The sequence below is a fragment of the Salvia splendens genome, chromosome 17 (genome assembly GCF_004379255.2).
Source record: "Salvia splendens isolate huo1 chromosome 17, SspV2, whole genome shotgun sequence".
NCBI classification, from domain to species: domain Eukaryota; kingdom Viridiplantae; phylum Streptophyta; class Magnoliopsida; order Lamiales; family Lamiaceae; genus Salvia; species Salvia splendens.
In genome coordinates this window covers 26,559,836-26,582,551 of record NC_056048.1, presented here as the reverse complement: position 1 = coordinate 26,582,551, position 22,716 = coordinate 26,559,836, and the positions used below count along the sequence as shown (strand labels likewise).

At 39.5% G+C, this 22,716-nt stretch overlaps 3 protein-coding genes and 1 long non-coding RNA gene across 4 annotated transcripts; 2 read left to right on the top strand and 2 right to left on the bottom strand.

Moving 5' to 3' along the window:
• Positions 1 to 1,503: 1,503 nt before the first annotated feature.
• LOC121774010 lies at positions 1,504 to 3,221 on the top strand. The gene is made up of 3 exons (XR_006044896.1): positions 1,504 to 2,516; positions 2,739 to 2,799; positions 3,083 to 3,221. It is a non-coding gene; the product is annotated as an uncharacterized LOC121774010 (long non-coding RNA).
• LOC121774009 (LOB domain-containing protein 6-like) lies at positions 3,055 to 4,019 on the bottom strand. Its single transcript, XM_042170928.1, has 2 exons — positions 3,547 to 4,019; positions 3,055 to 3,468 (listed from the first exon to the last, which is right to left on the bottom strand). Exons 1-2 carry the CDS (start codon positions 3,982 to 3,984, stop codon positions 3,223 to 3,225), a joined length of 684 nt encoding a protein of 227 aa, XP_042026862.1. The 5' UTR covers positions 3,985 to 4,019; the 3' UTR covers positions 3,055 to 3,222.
• Positions 4,020 to 10,261: 6,242 nt separating this feature from the next.
• On the top strand, positions 10,262 to 12,138 carry LOC121773796 (ribulose bisphosphate carboxylase/oxygenase activase 1, chloroplastic-like). Its single transcript, XM_042170712.1, has 4 exons — positions 10,262 to 10,415; positions 10,515 to 10,925; positions 11,021 to 11,579; positions 11,681 to 12,138. The coding sequence occupies exons 1-4, from the start codon at positions 10,371 to 10,373 to the stop codon at positions 11,959 to 11,961; spliced, it is 1,296 nt and encodes a 431-aa protein (XP_042026646.1). The 5' UTR covers positions 10,262 to 10,370; the 3' UTR covers positions 11,962 to 12,138.
• Positions 12,139 to 12,701: 563 nt separating this feature from the next.
• Positions 12,702 to 14,791, bottom strand: LOC121773392 (APO protein 4, mitochondrial-like). The gene is made up of 2 exons (XM_042170244.1): positions 14,170 to 14,791; positions 12,702 to 13,686 (listed from the first exon to the last, which is right to left on the bottom strand). The coding sequence occupies exons 1-2, from the start codon at positions 14,382 to 14,384 to the stop codon at positions 12,981 to 12,983; spliced, it is 921 nt and encodes a 306-aa protein (XP_042026178.1). The 5' UTR covers positions 14,385 to 14,791; the 3' UTR covers positions 12,702 to 12,980.
• Positions 14,792 to 22,716: the final 7,925 nt, after the last annotated feature.

Sequence of the window (22,716 nt, the reverse complement as noted above, 5' to 3'; positions counted from 1 at the left end):
AATACACGTGAACATGATGTCGGCGATATTATTCACGTACCACAGCCGAGCCAGGGCCTTCACAATGTTGAATCGAGCTTGAAGGACCCCGAAGGCTCTTTCGACATCTTTCCGCGCTGACTCTTGACGCTGCGCAAAAAGAACCCGTCTCGGGTCGTGCGGGTTGTGGAGCGTCTTCACGAACGTCGACCACCTTGGGTAGATACCATCGGCGAGATAGTAACCCATGCGGTATATATTTCCGTTGATGGTGAAGTCGATCGCCGGTGCTACACCATTCATCACATCATTGAAGAGTGGTGACGAATATAGCACATTCAAGTCGTTGTTGGATCCAGCAACGCCGAAATATGCATGCCAAATCCATAGGCGGTAGTCGGCGACCGCCTCAAGGATAAGCGTTGGGCCGCCGCCTTTGTGACCGCTCAAGTGTTGCCCCCTCCAAGCAGTCGGACAATTCTTCCACCTCCAATGCATGCAGTCAATGCTGCCAAGCATTCCGGGAAAGCCATGGACTGATTCGTGAAGACGAAGCAACCGTTGGCAATCATCAGTGGTGGGTGCTCGAAGGAATTCATCCCCAAAAGCAGAACGAACGCCCTCGCAAAAATTCTTTAAACATAGGATTCCAGTGGACTCACCGATATGCAAATACTCGTCGAACATGTCGGCCGTTTGCCCAGTAGCGAGTTGTCGGATGGCACACGTACACTTCTGCAACGCCGTGATACTTTGCCGGCCGGCTGCATCTACACCTGTTTGAAAGTATTCAACACGTGCGGACAATGTGTTGACAATTCGCATGAACAAGCGCTTTGACATGCGAAAACGGCGCCTGAAGTAATCTGCCGGAAACCGCGGCTGGTCGGCAAAGTAGTCGGCAACGAGCCTTTCGTGGGCTCCCTCCCGGTCACGATGGATGTACCGTCGATTTGATCTGGTTCGTTGAGGAGGAGGAGCAGGGGTATTCGCCGCGACATATGCTTCGTAAGCGGCACGATGTTGTTCGTAGTATTCTTGTTCTTCGCGTTCCGCTTCCGCCATAATATGGGTGAAATCCATTTGAGATTTTGAGTGGGGGATGAATGTGTTGATAGTTTGTATGAGAATTATGAATGAGAGATGAATGAGAGATGATTTGATGTGATAAATGGATGATGAATGTGTGTATTTATAGATGATTTTGGGGAAAAAAAATAAAAAAAAAATCAAAAAAATTCAGAAAAAACGGGAAAAAAACGGCCATATTTTTGGGATTTGGAAAATATTTTTTTTTTTATTTTTTAGCATTATTTATAATTAAATACCGATTTTTAAAAAAAAAATAAAAAAAAGTTTAAACACAACGGCTATGCCGTTGACGAATGGGAGCGCGCCACGTGTGCGTCCGCTGGCACGGACGTGCTCGATACATCGAGCAGCGCCGTGCCAGCGGCGCGGCTGCAGCGGCGGCGGTCCTGCGCCTTGCCAACGGCGCGGACGGCGGTGGCGTCTTTCGCCACCGCTGCGGATGCTCTAACTGTCACTCTCTTTTTTCATTTTCAATTGTACTTTTCTTGGCGGGAAATACAAAGCGGTGTTTCAAACAGAATAACTGAGGCTCTCCTGCAAGCTTGATGGTTCCAAATTCCATCTCGTAAATTTCTCTGGATCCCTGTCTCATTTGTGTATATGATTACCTAATTGCGTTTGTGTATGTAAAGTGTTTGTGATAATGTCTCTTTCATGCGGTAGTTGAGAATTCTGGAGTATTTTTGGTTGCATTTTGTTGTTTCGATCTGCTTTTCACACCGTTTATTGTACGCGCAACTTATTTGCTTCGAAATGACGGTGCTGAGGTATACATATTTCGTATACTTGCAAGCAAACCGGAGCTGTGACGCTGCTGAAAACCTCTGAATTCGTGAATTTATCATCGGAGGGTGCGTGTACTCCGAAGCTGGATGTTGTCGATCCGGAACAAGGAATCGGAAGAGATGTGGTTCTGATGTGAAATTGGGGATTGAGACTTGAGAGTTCAGATTGGAATCCTGATGTGAGTATAGTTTCGGAAGTTTCACCGAATTTGGATGATGGAGGTTTCACGGGACTGTTGGAAATTAAGCATGGATATGAAAGCTTTGGGGTCTGTGTCATCTGAAAAGGATAAGACGGAGAGGCTTATTGCGCCTCGAGGTCAGGCAAGAGTGTTCCATACAGAGAAATAAACGACATTCATATTGCTGGTGATTCAGCTTGGTAAAGAAGGTGGTGCAGATTGTGGTGGTGATGTACCTGTGAAGAGTATATCAGAGATTCAGAGGCTAAAACTGATAACAATGACTAGATGGAAACTTCATGTAGAGAATGCGAAATTGGAGTCCGAAGCATCCCCTTTGAGGCACGAGATCTGTTGGTTTGTTTGTATAATGAAAACATGGATGGTCACTTTCTTGAATTGAGATTCACGTAAGAGATTGTTCGTGGTTATCTGAGGAGCTATTTGCCAAGAGTTTTGGAGGTTGCAACACTAACAAGTTAAGTGCAATTTGAGCTGCATTATGCCTCTTCTTCTCATGTATTTATTGGGAATCAATATGAAGAGATAGTATGATTGCATTTTAGTATATTTTTGCATTCTGAAGCATGTGCCTTCTTTTGCTTGTATCATTAAGTCAGTTTTCTTTTTTATTGATCTTACCTTACAAGTATTGGAACTGGAAACTGATAGCTGAGATCTCCTATTTTATGTATGGCAGTGATGAAGCTGCATATCAATCGAGCATCTCTCAAGTGCTCGTCGCTTAGTAATATACCCAGGTAATATTTGTTTAGTTAACTACACCTAAAACTCATACTGGTAACAAAACGCAATCTCAAAATGGTGCATCTTTTACTATGTCTGCTATATCAGAAACATAAACAAGTTTATTTAGCTATGGTCTTTTAAACGACGCATATAAAGCCTGGCAAAGTAGATCTCTTGTTCTTACATTACTGATATTGCCTTTTCTGATTTGAGTCGCACATATTTGCTAGCTATTCTGTAATATTAATTTATGCTTAATTTAATTATACATAATATAGTTGATGAATCAAACAGATATTGGCTTTTCTGATTTGAGTCATATAAAGCCTGGAAAAGTAGATAGTATTGGAGCTTTGGCTAACACTCCCAACTTACAGACTTAAGCGGTAAAATACGAAAACAAAAAAACAAAGGTGACGTAAGTTCCTCTCTCCCTACCACTGAGACTGAGGTTGTGCTGCATACTTGGTCCATAGTGATTGCAGATTATTGTCTTGGTAGATGTAATAATCTTGTTCAAGCAGCCTCTCCAACAAGCAGCCTTCAGATATCACATCGCTCGTTCCCGGATCCATCATTGTCTGCATAATCGCTTCATTCTCCCATTCTCTGCTAAAATAACCACCAGGGTTAGCTATTGCTTTTCCGTACATTTCTATCTCCTCCTCTAGGATAGCCACCTGCAATGCAAAAACAAGTTACATACTTTCATTATTAAATGTATGATATTGGTAACATTTTGTGGGACAATCTAAAACCTGCTGCTGCAGGGCAAAGATATGAGCAATGCAACCGTAAATAGGGTCCTCCATGCGTGCCAGCGCTTCGTAAGATACAGTTATGGCTGCGTCGCTTCTGCTATGCTCCGGCAGATGTGACAGCAGCTTCGACACGTTGCTGGCTCCAAACACCTTATGGACTGCTGCAAAGTGGTTGGCTGCTTGCTCGTAACTGAAATAAGGTGCGAATATACATTCTTCCGTGCACCTCCTTCTTAAGAACTTACACGCTCCACACGACGAGCTTACTCCTGTCATCTGCTTGACTCGTAGTCGTTTATGTGCCTTGCTATGTGTTGTGTATGAGTAGCTGCTCACCCATATAAAGGCCTCAGAACAAGACTGAGAGAGACATTTTACTTTATAATAATGGAAAGTAGATTCTTTTAGGTCCCCTTCGTGCCCAACAAATTCCATTCACAAATCGGGTAAACTTTCCAAATTTTATGTGTTTTGAACTTTTTAGAGGAGCTTTATCCATAACGAATGATACAGAGACCCAATCATCATCATATTATAATGTGAAGCTCAACAACCGAGAGAATATTGCTGATTGTTATTCTATTTTAATGGTTTTTTACCAAAGGAATTAGGCAAGTGCATGCAACACTCGCCATTTTCTCTTTATATAGCAATAATGAGTAAAGTCGTTTGTCTTTTCCAAGAAAAAAGAGCATTTCCACACGTGAACAGTTGAGGCCTTTTCATTGTTCATTTTTTGACTGTGCCAATGGGAAATGATGAAAGTGAAAGTAGGTTCTTGTTCACCATCTCTAATTCAGTTTATTATAATGTGTATGAGTAAGTTATGAAGGAAGCATTTGTTGCACTATCCACCGTTGGAGACTACGAGTGTAATAGGAGCATATGTCGAAAAAAGGATATGATCATTTCATGGCTATTGAGAACGAATAAAATCAGATGGTTCTATTTATCAATCTTCCTGACTTGCTACTATGAACCTACAATAGGTTTGAGGATGGTCTAGTGATTGAGTGCGTGTTCTTGATTCCAATGGTCTCGGGTTTGAGTCTAAACGACGTGTCAATAGGTCTATCTTGTGCACACCAAAATAAAAATGAAGTTACTATAGTATCTGTAATTTAAAAATAATGAGTGTAGAACATATGCTAATATTGTATAGCCTCTCTCCTAGGGAGTGAAACTAGGTAGGCTAGATGAGTCATAAATCCAATTTGTCTGTGCATGTTCATTCTCCATTACGTGCATATTTTATTATTCTCAAAGACTAAGAAGTTGCATGATAGTATATGGCTGGCCCTATCTTCAACAGTTGCATATGAGAGGGAGAGAGAGAGGGGCTCTGGGAACAGGGGAATGCCGAAAGTGTTGAAGTGAAAAAAATTCAAGCTTTCCGTCTTGTCCACTTTCGAGCTTAACGATGAAAGTGTCTTTCTCTATCAATCGTTAATTAATTCTATATTACTACCAATCTGCCCACCTTACGGTTTTCTGCCTTTCAAATTTTGATTATATGATGTTTGACGTGTGGATTTGTATAAAATCCGTACGGAAAAATAATCATGTTTTTTTTTGGCATGTCTTCCAAATTTTTTTTATCTTTCTAGTCATATTTATCATTAATTTATTAATTTTGTGCATGTTCATTTTTGTACGTGTTTTCATGTTGTGTCGAAAATCGTTAGTCCACTTTTACGTGAGTACACAAGTTTAGCGGCATAACATTGTTTTGTGAAAAATTTCATCCAATAAAGGTAAATTTCAATTTCAAAAATATATTCATGATTTATTAGATTAAAGAACTTTTGTAGAGATGTATTATCATGCTAAACTTGTGTAATCTCACTCTAGAGAAAGTTTCCACAAATCTAAAGTATCATACCTTGATATTGTATATAGTAATTTAAAAATGTGTTAAAGTTAGATACAAATGTACTTCTATTGAGCGGTGGCGGTTTTTGAGCATCCACATCCGTGCTCTTGCTAACGAGCACGGATGTGAGCCCGGACCCGCTTTTACTCCATGCTCTTAAATAAGAACACAACACCCACATCCGTGCTCTTCCACAAGGACGAGCTCAATGGTCTCACCATTCTATTATTCAATTTAAATAAAAACATTTCAATAATATTAAAATTCATTAAAAATAACACGAATAATATTACAAATTATAAAAAAATTAAAAATTACATAATTAAAATCCTAAAAATTTAAAAGTACATAATTAAAATCCAAAAAATTACATAATTAAATTCATAAAATTAAAAAAAACCCACTACTCGTGGCCGAATTTCGCCCAAATGTGTTTGATTAGGTCTTCTTGTAGCTCAATGTGGGCTCGGGTATCGCGCATTGTGTTCCTTATTTCGATCCTCTCGCCCACTGTCGTATGCACACCGCGGCGTGGGAGAGACCTCGCGATTGAGCTTCCGGCTTCATCCTCGTCGTAAAAGCTAGCCGCCATCGGTCCTTCGTCAGCTATAATCACGTTGTGCAAGATAATACACGTGTACATGATGTCGGCGATATTTTTCACGTACCACAGCCGAGACGTGGCCTTCACAATGTTGAATCGGCCTTGAAGGACCCCAAAAGCTCTTTCGACGTTTTTCCGAGCGGACTCTTGACGCTGCGCAAAAAGAACCCGTCTCGGGTCTTGCGGGTTGCTGAGTGTCTTCACGAAAGTCGACCACCTTAGGTAGATACCATCGGCGAGATAGTAACCCATGTGGTATGCATTTCCGTTGATGGTGAAGTCGATCGCCGGTGCTACACCATTCAACACATCATTGAAGAGTGGTGAAGAATAGAGCACGTTCAAGTCGTTGTTGGATCCGGCAACACAGAAATATGCATGCCAAATCCATAGACGGTAGTCGGCGACCGCTTCAAGGATAAGTGTTGGGCCGCCGCCTTTGTAGCCGCTTAAGTGTTGCCCCCTCCAAGCAGTTGGGCAATTCTTCCACCTCCAATGCATGCACTCAATGCTGCCAAGCATACCGGGAAAACCATGGACTGTTTCGTGAAGACGAAGCAACCGTTGGCAATCATCGGTGGTGGGTACCCGAAGGAATTTCTCACCGAAAGCTGAACGAACGCCGTCGCAAAATTTTTAAGGCAAAGGATTCCAATTGACTCACCGACATGCAAATACTCGTCGAAGAGGTCAGCCGTTTGCCTAGTAGCAAGTTGTCGGATGGCACAAGTACACTTCTGCAACGCCAAGATACTTTGCCGACCGGCTGCGTCTCTACTTGTTTGAAAGTATTCAACACGGGCAGACAATGTGTTGACAATACGCATAAACAACCGTTTTGACATGCGAAAACGACGCCGAAAGTAATCTTCCAGAAACCGCGGCTGGTCGGAAAAATAGTCGGCAACGAGCCTTTCGTTGGCTCCCTCCCGGTCACGATGGATGTAGCGGCGAGTTGATCTAGTTGGTTGAGGAGGAGGGGCGGGGGTATTCGCGGCGACATAGGCTTCATAGGCGGCACAATGTTGTTCATAGTATTCTTGTTATTCGCGCTCCGCTTCCGAAATGAGATTGGTGAAATCCATTTGAGGGTTTGAGTGAGATAGGAAGATGTAGATAAGTTGTATGAAAAAATATGAATGAGAGATGAATGAGAGATGATTTGATGTGAAAAATGGATGATGAATGTGTGTATTTATAGATGATTTTAGGAATAAAAAATCAAAAAAATTCCAGAAAAAAGGTAAAAAAAACGGTCATATTTTTGAGAATTTGATTTTTTTTTAATTTTTGGTATTATTTTCAATTAAAAAAAATGAATTTCCAACGGAAATGTCGTTGGCCAATCAGAACGCGCCACGTCAGCTGCTCGCTGGCACGGACATGCTCGATGCATCGAGCAGTGCCGCGCCAGCAGCAAGAGCGCAGCGGCGAGCAGGTGGTGCCGCGCCGCTGGCACGGTTGAAGGACGGCGTCATCGAGCAGTGCCGCGCCAGCGGCAAGAGCGCAGCGGCGAGCAGGCGGTGCCGCGCCACTGGCACGGACGAACGCCGTCCTTCAATCGCTGCTGATGCTCTTAACTTCATCTCACAAATCAGATCGCAAATATGATTGGTTGGTTTCAATGGATTATCCAATTGTACTAGGCCCATTTATTGATCGGCCCAAATGCCTAAGCCCAATTATTATATACCACTTCTCCTTCTTGTACTCTGTGAGAGAGACCTAACATAAAAGTTATACCCCAAAATACATAAAAGTGTTGCTAAGATTGTATTTAACTCATATTCATATGTTAAATATAACTAACTAATCTATAGACCACTTGAAAAGAACTCTAGATTTCTATGAATCGTTTGGGTTATAGTTTAATTAGTTTAGTTAATTTGGATTCACTATATACACTGATTATTAGTATTTGCTACAACATACTTAAGAAATTGAGTTTAGTAGTACTATACCGGAAGGGATTACCTCATACATTTGCATACTACATTTTATAATATACCATTAAATAGTTGACAAGTGGATCTTATTTAATGCTTAAAAAAGTTATTTATAAAAATTATTTCCTTCACTTTCTTGCTACCATATTTAATCAAAATAATTTTGTTAACTCTTGTTAAAATAATATTATAGGTCAAATTTTACTTTTTAAAAAAGATTTATATAAAAGAGTGTACGTTTACGTATTCTAAAAAAATATCAAAATATCCCTTTTTATTTTTTATTTTATTTTATTATGATGATTTACTTTTTAAAAATATTTATATAAAAAAACGCCTCTCTTATATAAAATAAACTAAAGCTTGACCAAATTTTAAATTTTATATAGCTATTATCTTAATATAAATAATATAAATATATATTCTATAAAAATAATTGTAAAATTTTATTAAGTTAAAAAAGTTGACATAATTAGTTGACTTTATTTTTACAAATCCGGTCTCATTATACTAGAATCAACCAATTATGTCAAACTTTTTTTAATTAATTAAAATTTTACAATTATCTTTATGGAGTACTATATTTTGTATATTATTTTGTATTTCGACAATAGCTATATTAAAATATGAAATTTGGTCAAATTCTAGTATATTACATTTTTATATAATATCGACATCTTTTACAGATATTAAAAATTATATAGTCTCAATAAAATTAGAAAATAAATAGTAATAAATAAATTTTTAAATTTTTTGGAATACCTAAAAATTTAATCTTTTTATATAAATATTATGAAGTAAATAAAGTTTGACTTATTAAATATTTTTAACAACAGTTACGTAACTTCTTTGATTAAATATAACAAGCAAAAGCGCATGAAATAACAAAACTACTTTGATTAAATATGGTAGTAAGAAAATGAAGGAAATTATTTTTAATAATAACTTTTTTACCATAAAATGGGATACACTTGTCAAATATTTAGTAGTGTATTATAAAATGTAGTATGCAAATGTATGAGGTGATCCCTTCCGAGTACCGTAACACATGATTTTAGGTTAGAAGATCCAAACCGCTAATTGTTGCGCTTCCACTCGAGTTGTACAAAGTAAAAAAAGCACACTCTCTATTTCAACAAGTCTTAACATTAAATTATTCTGAGATTATCCGACATTTAATTAGGCCCAAATTAACCGAGATTAATTTTGTTATAGGGGAACATCGAAACTCATAAGTCGAGACTTATCCTACATGACATTGTTCAAAAATTTAGTAGTGAGCACTATCTGCCCAACCGATTCATAAAATCAATCTTGTCTAGTTCATCAAACTGAACGCCATCATCCTAGATGATTGATAAATATAGGTGAAATAAAGTCAAGTATTATAAGAGAAGAAACCATAAAAATTTGTTCCACCAACAAAAATTTTGTTGCCTATTCATTTTTAATTTATTAAGAGTACTGTGGCATAATATAACAGTTCTAAGTCAAGTTTTTTTAGTTCTACCTACTTAAATTAATTGTCTACATTTTCTTGTCTTGGTTTACTGAGTATTGAAAAATGAGAACAATGTCACTAGACTAGATATCCCCAACTAATTTATCATACGATTCAAACTTTTATTTTTGCTCTCAAACTTGCATTCATTGTAGTGAAATAAAAATTAGTTTGAAGTTCTCTCAATGGTTGACATGAGCTCATCTTTATCTTCTCAAGAATAAAAAATGATGTACATCAAATTGCGTAATTATTATGAATATGAAACAAATAAGCCTTAATCACTATTCAATAAACAAAAACTCCAAAACCAATGAGAGAAATGTAAGGTTGTAATTCTCCAGAGTCTCTATCCATCGCCACAATATACTGAAGCATCATAGACATAATAATTTTCTTATAGTTATTTCACAAACAAAAAAAAGAAAAGAAAAGAAAAGAAGATAAAACCTCAATAATGCAGCAGACCCAACACTGCAGGCACCAAAATAAAGACAAAACAAATATACTTTTCACAATTCTAAACCATATAATAACAGGATAACTTTGTAATTCTTGAAAATAGCAATAAAGGAAAAAAGAAAAGAAAAAACTTGATCTTAGCTTGTGTTGTACATAGTGCTGCATGTGTGGTAACTAAAAGATGACCCAATTTAAGTGGAGAAGAGCAAAGCAAAAATATTAACCTCAATTTCAACTCCAACCCCCATTCAATCTCCAGCCGCCACGTGTCATGTAAGCAATCTTCATTGTGTGGCTAATTAGTTGTGATAGGCCAATCCAATGTGGTATGAAGTTTGTGTATTCCTACTATATATAACAACTCAGTCCTATCCTATCTCAAGTGTTGCACAGCCACTGAATCACCACCACCGCCCTCTGCAGCTTAATCGCACAATGGCCGCCGCCGTGTCGACCATCGGAGCCGTCAACCGCGTACCGGTATGTAGTATTATTCTACTCTATCTTTGTTCATATTAGTATAAGTATCAATAAAAATGAAATGAAATGAAATGTAACGTGATGTAATGAATGTTGCAGTTGAACTTGAATGGATCCAACGGAGGAGGCGCGGTGCCGACGTCCTCGTTCCTGGGCACGAGCCTGAAGAAGGCTAGCGGCGCGAAATCTAGCAACGCCCAGAAGCCGAGCTTCAAAGTGGTGGCAGAGGTGAAGCAGACAGACGGAGACAGGTGGAAGGGGCTGATCGAGGACGTCTCCGACGACCAGCAGGACATCACGAGGGGCAAGGGCATGGTGGACCCCCTTTTCCAGGCCCCGTCTGGGATGGGAACCCACGACCCCGTCCTTAGCTCGTACGAGTACCTGAGCCAGGGCCTCCGCGAGTACAACCTCGACAACAAGCTCGACGGGTTCTACATCGCCCCCGCCTTCATGGACAAGCTCGTCGTCCATCTCTCCAAGAACTTCATGACACTCCCCAACATTAAGGTATTGTTGGTTGTTTTTTTTTTGTCTTATTGACATATGGTTCTATTAGTCATTCACTCCTTAAAAGGCCTTATTATATTTTTTATTTCGTGCAGATTCCGTTGATTTTGGGTATATGGGGAGGGAAGGGGCAGGGGAAATCCTTCCAGTGCGAGCTCGTCTTCCGTAAGATGGGGATCAACCCGATTATGATGAGTGCCGGAGAGCTCGAGAGCGGGAACGCAGGAGAGCCGGCGAAGCTGATCAGGCAGCGGTACAGGGAGGCCGCCGACATCATCAAGAAGGGGAAGATGTGCTGCCTCTTCATTAACGATCTTGACGCCGGTGCAGGGCGTATGGGTGGCACCACCCAGTACACCGTCAACAACCAGATGGTGAACGCCACGCTCATGAACATCGCGGATAACCCGACCAACGTGCAGCTCCCGGGTATGTACAACAAGCAGGAGAACCCCCGGGTCCCGATCATCGTCACGGGTAACGACTTCTCCACCCTGTACGCCCCCCTCATCCGTGACGGGCGTATGGAGAAGTTCTACTGGGCCCCGACCCGTGAGGACCGTATTGGTGTCTGCAAGGGTATCTTCCGTACCGACGGAGTCCCAGACGAGGCCGTCACCAAGCTCGTCGACACCTTCCCCGGCCAGTCCATCGGTACGTAGATTTTTTCCATTTTTCGTATCACAACTAGTATATAGTATCAGAATTATGTTCTGGATTCGCCACTGGTTGTACTAATTCGGTCAAACATGCAGACTTTTTCGGTGCACTTAGGGCTCGGGTGTACGACGACCTGGTCAGGGAATGGGTGAGCGGTGTGGGGATCGAGAACATCGGGTTGAAGCTGGTGAACTCAAGGGACGGGCCACCGGTGTTCGAGCAGCCGAAGATGACGCTGGAGAAGCTGCTCGGGTACGGAAACATGCTGGTGGCGGAGCAGGACAACGTGAAGAGAGTGCAGTTGGCAGACAAATATTTGAAGGATGCAGCTCTTGGAGATGCTAACAAGGATGCTATTGAGAGGGGAGCTTTCTAGGCCTTTAGTTTTCCATTTTCTTGCTGCAGACAGCTTCTCTTCCTCATCATCAACAATGCTCTAGCTACTGCTGTTTATACAAATTCTGTTCTTTCTCCATCTTTCTCTTTTTGTTTTGCCTATCTTCAATTGTGTACCGTTTGGTGAATTCAATGAATTTGAACTCTTATTGTGTTATTGTGGAATGTGTATTAATACACTTTGGTTCTTACCTCTGCCTATCTCTTGCATTTTCTTACTTGTTTGCTTATTACTCCATATATAATCACTTTGTTATTTACTTAACTATGTAAACTGGGGCTGACAATTTTCGACACGACACGATAATCCGACACGAATCCGCACGAAATTATTGAGTTTAGGTCAAGCCTAATTATGTTTTGAAGAAATTCGTTAACCTCAAATGTGCTACATCGAATATAAATGAAATGAGTTTAAATGTGGAAAAAATGACACTGCATGTGCATGCAATATGAACTTATCTATCTGGCAAATTTATGCCTTGTGATAGAGTAATATGTCTAATATGATTAATATCATTACATTATGTTTGGCCTACTGTATTGTAATATCAATATCAGTTAGTAACTTGGTAAACAAATTTTTAAAGTTATGAATCACAGTTATTTTTCAATCAAAATCATGACATTAACTATTACTCATATGTTTATCGATTTAAAATTTTAAATCAATTAATTAATTGGATTTCAAAATCAGTACTACTATTTCCGACCATATTATTTCAGCGAAAATGAAATCTTCTCTTTCAAAAATAGAAAAGCGGCAGTCTTCTCTTCCAAATTCCCACCTCTCAATCCCTAACAAAATGTCTCAATTCACCCAACAATTCCTCAACACCGTCCTCTCTCAGAGAGGCTCCGATTCGTCGCCCTACGCTGAGGGAATGGCGTGGCACATCCGGCAACACATTACAGGTCCAACGAGATCGAGAAAAGGGGACAATTCGGGAGACGAGAAGTCATTCTTGCTTGCATCTTCACAAGCCAAGACGATTCAATTCAAACAGGAGCAGTCAAGCCATCTATTTTCATCATGGTAAAGTATGTAGATGGGACAAGTGCACCGGCCTTACTGCACAGATCCACAACAGCAGGCGCGTGGCCATAATAATTGCGTCCTTTGTCAACGAGTATAGGTGGATCCTGGCGGCGCCTGTGCCAGACTCTTTTAGGAGGAACCATGTCGTCCACCCCCGCCTTCTTCCAGAAATGAGTCCCGTGCCAGCTCTCGTACTTGAACACTCCACATGTCCGAGCCTTGTGCCCCGATGGCCCTACATGGACTTCACAACAGTGTTTGCAGACTCTTGCTGGGTAGACAAACAACAACTTGTGAACTCCAGATCGAAGCTTCTCCCACGCGTCCAGAGTTTGTCGACCTATCAATCTCAAATCATCCTCCGATAACGACCTATGGTCATCTGCATTGTCGAATGCAGTAATCACAACGCTTGGATCATTGGAATCGACCCCTGCCTGCAGGCAGAGCTCCACGACTGCAGGAACGCGTTGATGATCAAATCTTTCTTGATGTTTGATTATGTTCTGAAACATTTTCTGCAAGTGAAAACATTCCACTGGGACTATAACGTCATCTACGCTCCCATTTACCCATTCATGGACCTTTTTCTTACCATGGCGCCTGTAGCCGTGGCAAGTTTGAATCAAATGACCTCCTTCACCTATATAAACTTCTGGGCAGTATCTGTCACAAGAAAAAATTTTAACATAAAAATGAAGTTTATTCAAATTTATTCAAAACTAGACATAGATTCATGCAAATAACACAAACTAGGCATCACTACATCTGCAAGTGAAGTTTCAAGAAACTTGATGGCAACATGTAATTATAAGTCCAAGGTTGTTCGATCCATTAATTAAAGTATGTCGTGAATAAGCCGATGTTATTTCGATAAATCCATGCTCATCACACAAAGTGAATCAACAACAATGAGGGGCAATTCTATTAGGAAGACATATACACCACATTTATCCCAATTCACCACAAGATAGAACAAAAAAAGGTTTTGCATATGAACAAATCCTGAATTTTTTTTAGAATGGACACACATGATAATTTGTATCTTAAACAACCAATTCAATTCAATTTCACATACAAAGCCAATCTCGATTATGAAATTAAAATTGAATAAATATAAAAAAAAATGGGGGAGATTGGTGCAATTACTTGCAAGCCCAAACCGGTATGTGGCGGATGAGCGTTGAGACTCCACTGTAGAGGGCGGTTCTGGCGCGGAGGACTTCACGCGCCACCGGAAGTATAGGTTTGACGGGATAGTCGCGGGCGCGGTGCTCAATTCGGTTCAGGATCATAGGCCTGAGTTTCCGTAGATCCAAGGCTCGGCGCGAATTCGTGCTGTAATTTCTTAGGGCTCGAAGCATTTCTTCTAGAATTAGGGATTTCTAAAGCACAATAAGCACCGGATTCAAACGCTCTGCTTCCAATTCATATTCAAATTGAGATACATTGATGAATCAAAAGGGGGTGACGTCTCCATAACCTCCCTCAAATCTCTCTCTCTCTCTCTCTCCGACCACCTTCACCTCGAATTTTCGTTTTCTTAAATAATTTCAGTTCTTTAATTCGAATTGTTCGATTAATTGGACCAGCAACTGATTGTGAATTGATGCAATGAACTTGGGATGGGGATTATACCTCTTGAAACTTGGTAGGAATTGGAATGGCTTGGTCTCTGCTGCTGACCAAAACTTGTTGGCCCAATATTTGGATTGATTTGCAGAACTGTTGTTTCCGATAAATTGGAATCAATTGAGGGAGAAATTTGCAGGAACTATCAAGACTTAAAAATGAAGAAATTGGGAGAATCTGGGAGGCAAAACTGGCGCTACAAATTGTAGAGAAGAAAGAAAATCTTTTGGGCTTCGAAATATTGTATTTATTATAATTGGGCTCAAAATATTAGTATTTATTTCACAAATAGAGAGCCCATTACTTAAATTACTAGTAGTACTAGTATATAATTTTATTTGGATTTTGAATCTTGATAATTTATTTTAGATTCTTTTTAACTGGTATTCTTAAAAAATATGAACATTTGATTTGACATGAGTTTTATGTATAATTGATAAAGTAAAAGAGAGATAAACAAGTAGTGTTAGCAGAAGGTGGGCTCCACGTCATTAATAGTTTAATGTAATATTATAAATTGTAAATAAAATGATATGTATGACTAATGTATTATTTAACTACTCTAAAATTAGAAAATTCATACTTTTCAGAAAATGGACTAATAAAAAATTAGTACTCCATACTTTTTAAAAACCGATGAAGTACCTAATATTTGGATATTATTAGGAGTATTCATTTGGTTCACGTTTTGCATAAATAGTTTCTCCTAAAACATTTGGCTTGTTTGTTATATATTCATTTGAAATACTAGTGAAATTCTTTGTGTTCACCTTTCAAGAAATGCTAAGAATTGGGCTAAATCTACTCATTGTGTCTTCGAATCAATTCCCCAAATCACCTTTGTGTTCACACGTAGATTTCAATTGTTTGAGATTAGTATATGTACACCATTTCTTGACTGAATTCATTTCATGGATTTTTTAGAAATGGAAAACTGGCATTGCCCAATCTCAAAACGAAGGTGGCTTGGCTTGTTTGATATCCATCTGAAATATTAAACCAATTTGTTCCCTATATATATCCGTTTCATTATAATTTTCCATTTAAAATTTTAATATCTAAATTACGGTACACACATTCTGTAACAAAATATATTTTTCAAATTAGAAATTCAATTAACACATGCCTCCTAGTGGATGGCTGTCACCTATCAGTCGCAACAGAAAAATATTTGAACATATCAATAGTACTGTATATACAGTATATACTACTTACCGTATTTCTTTCCAGTTCTTTTCTTTTTATATGGATCAAACCATCTCTCATTTTCATTTACATAGTAGTAAATTTTTTGTTTTTTCAATTTGAACTCATATGACCTTGTATTATCACCTAGAGAAGGATCACACTCGTAAGATTATAAATTGTTGCCGATTTTCCTAATATGATAACTACTATACTATCATATCAGAGACAATTTGATGGATACATAATTTTTCAACCTAAAAAATATTTATTTTTATTGTATTTTATTTTCTTTATATTTTCAATCAAATTGCCCCTTAAGGAAGGTTCTAAGAGCATTAGCAATGGGGCGCCCTAAGGCGCGCCCTATGGCGCGCCACGTCAGCAGTTTTATCCTCCTACCTCCCCACCTGCAGTGAGGCGCCCTAACGTGCGCCCTATGGCGCGCCACATCATCATTTTATTGTTTTGTTTAATTAATTTAACTGTTTTCAAATAACAAGTAACGAGTAAATAAAAAACAGTCTAAATAACAAACGGCGAAGTTTTAATAAAAAAAAATTACATCATTGAACTAATAAAAAAAAAACTAAGTCGGACCAATTCCCAACTTCCGACACAGCTCAACGAGTAACGCCCGGAGATATTCGGCTTCGTCGGGGTCGGTACACTTCTTGAGGGCCCTGTGCGTCTGCAACATCGTCCTTGCCATCGACGATGTTGCTAACGACTCAAACGCGGTGGCCGTCTGGGTCGGGAGCTCTACCGGGACCGCGTGCCATCGTCCGCGACCTCCACAATGGGGCTGACGATCCGCGCCCTATGGCGCACACCCGCAATGGGTGCGGACGATGCGCGCCATCGTCCGCCCATTGCGGATGCTCTAAGTTATTCTGCCATCTACTTCTTCAATCACCTAATTTTCGCAAGACCATTAATCAAAACATGACCAACACTCTACCAAAAATAATTCTTAATATCCTTTATTGTTCTCATATGGTATTACAGATTGAAGCGTACGATCTTTCCCTTCCTTTTAATCATATAATCATTGATTTATGTGGACATTTTTTTGTTATTCAATTATGGATTGATATCAATATACTAGTTACTGAAACTTTAAAAATATTATTAGAGGCCATTTAACTTTAATTTAATATCATTTGAAATATTTTTTCATTTTTTTCTAAAAATACCCTCAAGCAAGTGAACAATATCTTAGGCAGTTAACTTAGAGATATAGATTGATTGAAATAATCATTATGGGCTTGAGTGCATTTTCGAGAAAAAAAATTATAAAAAATGTAAAAAGAGTTCAAACCATATTAATTTAAAGTTAAATGACCTCTGTTAATATTTTTAACATTTCAGTACTACTAGATTAATATAAATCCTTAATTAAGAGTAACCACAATAGGGAGGACACGGCGGTCGCCGACCCCGCGGCGGCTCGGCGGCGCCGCGCCTCCCTATAGTGATGGCCACTTGAAAAACGGCTGTGGGCAGCGGATATGAGATGCCCGACTAGTCGGCTTGCCCGCGGCTGGTGAGGAGGGCCGCAGCGGTGGCCACGGCGAGCTATTGCATAGGCGGGGAGCCGCGGCGGTGGACACTTCAAATTTTTATTTTTTTTATTTTCGTTTGTTTTTAATAAATACTCCTACCCACTTCATTTTCACCCCCAATTTCACACTCTATCCATTTTTCACTCTATATAATTTTCAGGTAATATGCACGGTGTAGATAGTGATTCCCCCGGCACCGGAGACTTGCATGCATATACGAGAACAATATACGCACTGTTGATAGTGGCCGCAGCGAAGCCGACGTGAAGGCATTATCATTCTCTCAGTTCAACACTAAAGGGTGGCCTAAGTTCAACACTGAAGGGTGGCCTAAAATGACTTATCATATTTTGTCTTATAATAGTATTATTGAACTGCCCATTAGGAAATGTTATAACGTATTCTACCATATATTTCTTCTAACACCTAAATTTTGCCATACCATTAATCAAAACATTCTACCAAAAATAATTCTCAATATCCTTTATTTCTCTTATATGGTATTCGAGATTGAAGCGTATAATTTTCCTATCCTTTTAATCACATAATCTTTGATATATCAATTAAGTTAGAGTGAACATTTTTTTTTATTCTTTAATTATGGAATGGTATCAATATACCAGGTACTAAAACTTTAAAAATATTATTAGATGCCATTTCCTTTGATTTAACTACTTTTTCATTTTTCCCCACAAATACCCTCAAGCCAGGGAAAGATATACTATTAGGCAATTAACTTGGAGAGACAGATTAACTAAAATAATTTTTATGGACTTGAGTGTATTGTTGGGCAAAAAAAATTATAAAAAATGAAAAAAGAGTTTAAACCATATTAATTTAAATTTAAATGACATCTATTGATATTTTTAACATTTTAGGACTGCTGAATTGATATCAATCCTTAATTAAGGGATCAAAATGAGGTTCACTCTTATAAAAATATTATTATGTACACGGTGGTCGAGTGCAATATCTAAAGTAGTGTATGTATTTTGTGTGTTTGCTCCAGTCCAGAGGGAGCAATAAAATGAAACACGTATCAAGTGGGCCCCGCCATTAAAAACACTAGGACTGCTATCCAAATATGTAAGTTGTTGAAATATTTTTTACTCCTATAAATCAAACACTAACCATAAATCAAGCACTCACCAAATTATGAAACATATAGTATATTATACTATTACTCCTATATACATAACACTATAACTGCATCGTATGAAATGTGTGTATGTTTTCATATGAAAAAAATGCATGGATTTTAATTATATTAGCTCCATCAAAAAAAAATCTTAGTAATAAATTATAGTGATTTTTAACATAAAATAGATAAAATAAGAGATATAGATAGATAGATAGATAGATAGATAGATGGTTAAATTAATATTAGTGAAAAATAATATTAACTTTAATCAATAGTATATTTGATAGGTTATAAATCAAATCGAAAATTCAATAAATCATCTTTAATTTAATTGAGCATTAAGTGATAGCAATATTATCTATATGCTAATATGCATATACACATGCACACTAGGTTAATCAAACTAGAAAAAATCATTTTTTTATCACAGCATATAATATCGTCGGAAAAAAATCATTTTTTATCACTCAATGTATATCGCGGATTTTTAATATGTTATTCTCTCACGGTTAACTGAATTTCTTTATTGAAAATGATTTGGAATTTCTTTATTTCTTTATTGAAAATGATTTGGAATCTATTTTGAATTTATTTAAGAAATATAGTAGAAAGTGAGTAGAATGTTAAGAGAAGGTGGGTCCTACTTTTATACCCTTTCAGTCCCACAAAAATATGCATTTTTGGTTGGCTTTAAAATTTTAATGCACAGTTGGTAAAGTATGAGAAATGTAGAAAGAAAAAGTAATTAAAATATTATTAGTGGAGAATGAGTTCCACCTCAATATAAATAAATGAGTTTCAAAAATTAGAAAAGTGTATATTTTTGTGAGACAAAGTGAGTATTAGTTTTATATTAAAATGTAGTGAAATAAAATGCATAGAATGTGAGATTCATTACCAAAAGCAGTAAAAAACAAATAAGATATTTATTGGTTGACGGACGAAAAAAAAATAAAATGAGACACTTATTAGTGGATGGATGGAGTATTATATTTAGCCATTTAGGTATCATTTTTTTATCTAGAATTATTTTAAGAGAATTACGGCAAAATCAAAACCTATAATAATTTAATATCCAAAATTTTCGAAATTCGTTTTTAATTGATTTATATATACATCTAATGGTGCTTTATAATTTTGGGTCTGGCTCTATCGTTACAACAGGTAACAGCATCCAGACGGATGTCCCGGCGGACATCCCGACGGACATCCCAAAAACACTTCCTGCCACGTCATAAGGACATCCCATTGCACTGCCTCGTCATAAGGACATCCCACTGCACAATGACGGACATCCCCAAGGACATCCCGACGGACATCCATAATAATAAAAATTCACAAATTCACCAAATTAAACAATTTACGGAATTAAAATTTCGACACGAATACGAACGGAGAAAGTGCATTGATAATTTCATTAATAAAAAAAAGTACATTTCAACAAAAAAAATGTCTAAACAAATTACATTATAAATATCAACGAAGACCCCTCCGCGTCCATAGCTCTTCAATTATATCGTTCTGGAGTCGAATATGGGCTTATCGTTGGCGCATGTCGGTAAATGCACGGACTCGATCGGCCTCTTCACGGGGTATCCCCATACGTACATTGGCGGTGGCCACGCCATGGCTTGGACCGACAGCATCAACATCATCATTGGCCCAATCAGTCAGTGCTGGACCTTCATCTTCGACAATCATGTTGTGTATGATAATACATGCGTACATGATATCAGTGATGATGTCAATATACCACAGCCGTGATGGACCCTTCACTGCCGCCCATCGAGCCTGGAGTACACCAAATGCCTGCTCCACATCCTTGCGCGCTGCCTCCTGACGACCCACAAAATAGATCTTCTTTTCGTTTGTTGCGCATCTGATCGTCTTCACAAAGATGGGCCACATAGGGTAGGTATATCACATCCGCCAAATAATAGCCCATATTGTGCTGGTTGTCGTTGGCCACGAAACTGACGGCCGGACCAACGCCCATGCACTGGTCGTTGAAAAGGGGCGACGACTGGAGGACGTTGATGTCGTTGTTCGACCCGGCTACTCCAAAATACGCATGTCAAATCCACAGCCGGTAGTCAGCTACCGCTTCAAGGATCATCGTGGGATTCTTTCCCTTGAAACCGGTAGTGAACACCCCTTTCCAGGCGGTGGGGCAGTTCTTCCACTCCCAATGCACACAATCTATGCTGCCCAACATTCTCAGAAACCCGTGCTGACTCCCGTGCATATCCATCAGAGCCTAGCAATCTTCGGGGGTAGGCTTCCGAAGATAACTATCCCCGAATATCTCCCTAACGCCCTCACAAAAATACTTCAGACATTTACGGGCAGTCGTCTCGCCGATGTGGAGGTACTCATCGAACATGTCGGTCGCACCCCAGTATGTCAGCTGCCTGATTGTGGCAGTGCACTTCTGTATGAGCGTGTGGCCGGGTTTACCAACCGCATCTTCCCTCATCCTGAAATACTCGTATCGACGCTCTAAAGCACCCACGATAGGCAGAAATAGCGGACGATGCATCCTAAAACGTTGCCGGAACATGTTCTCCCCAAACCGCAGCTCCGGAGCGAAGTAGTCCTCAACAATCGACGGTGTGCAGCGATGTGGTCCCGGGGTACTATAGTTCGACGATGGATGGGTCGAGGTACCGCCGGCTGCTGCTGCTGCTGCAAGGCTGCTTGTATCGCGCGATTTATCTCCCTGGACGTAACGACCCGCAACTATTCTTTAATTCGCCGGCGTACGTCATCAACACCCGCACCAATACCACCCGTACCACTACCACTACCACTAGCCATTTTGGATATATAAAAGAAACGTAGAGAGAGAGAGAGAAACTTGTAAAAACAAGTGGTGCGAATGAAATGAAGTTCAACGAGCCGTATATATAGAGTTTTTTAAAATAAAAAAAAAATTAAAAATCGGGACGTCCGCCGGGATGTCCGTCGTGGCACTGCAATGGCAGACGTCCCCGGAATGCCGCGAAACTCCGGTGTCCGCAACGCACGTCCGCGTCCGCCTCCTTGCTGCCTAATGGCGGACGTCCGCTGGGACGGCCCCCGAGGATATCCACAATAGGGGCAGTGCGCCGGCCGCCCCGGAGTCGCCGCAGCCGCGGCGATCCATAGTGGAGGAAACGTCCGCCCCGGCGTAGACGGATGGGACGGGGCGGAATGGCCATCGCCGAGTAGACGGCGAGGACGCGGCGGGGTGGCGAGCGGCCCGGCGATGCACGCAGCGGTGGACAAATCTCTTTTTTTTCTTTTTTTAAAATTTATTTTAATTTCCTATAAATACACCTCATTCCCCTCATTATTTTCACACCATTCCAACTCTTTATTTATATTTTGTCTCTCTAAAATTTGTGGATTCCATTGCTATTAAAAAATACTCCCTGCGTCCCCGAATAAGAGTCGCTAATTTCCTTTTTGGGGCGTCCCCCATTAAGAGTCACTCTTCATTTTTACCATAAATGGTAGTAGGTCCCACATTCCACTAACTCACTCCACTCACATTTTATTATAAAATCAATATAAAAAGTGGGTCTCACATTCCACTAACTTTTTCAACCAACTTTTCTTTACATTTCTTAAAACTCGTACCCGGTCAAACAACGACTCCTATTAGGGGACGGAGGGAGTAAATGATTTGTGAATGACGCGTGAAATTCTCTGATTCAAGAGGTACAAGGGGAAGCCGACGAGGATGATTCTTCAATTTTAATTTATTTAATTAGCCATTTTTTTTCTAATTATGTATAGTCATTTAATTTTAATATTCATTGAATTAAAATATATAAAAAATAAAATAAAGTGAAATGTGGCCAAAAAAGTGTCAACTATTGTTGTGGAAACCTTTTTTGTGGCTGTGGACAAATCAGAAGTGGCTGAGGACGAAAAAAAGTGGCTTGTCCAGGGAAGTGTCCTCCCATTTGTGGAATCGCCGAACCGTCTGCCGGTTCTGAACCGCCGCATCGATTCCGATTCCGGTTTGTGAACCGGTGGTTCCGAACCGACGGTTAACCGGAGGTCCGGTTCGGTTTGTGCTTGCGCACTGTCACCCACTATCACTGTTTAAACAGAGGTCGACCGCCTCCGTCTTCGCCGTTGTCTCTGTCTTCTACTTCCGTTTCCGACACCGTCAAGATTCGTCTC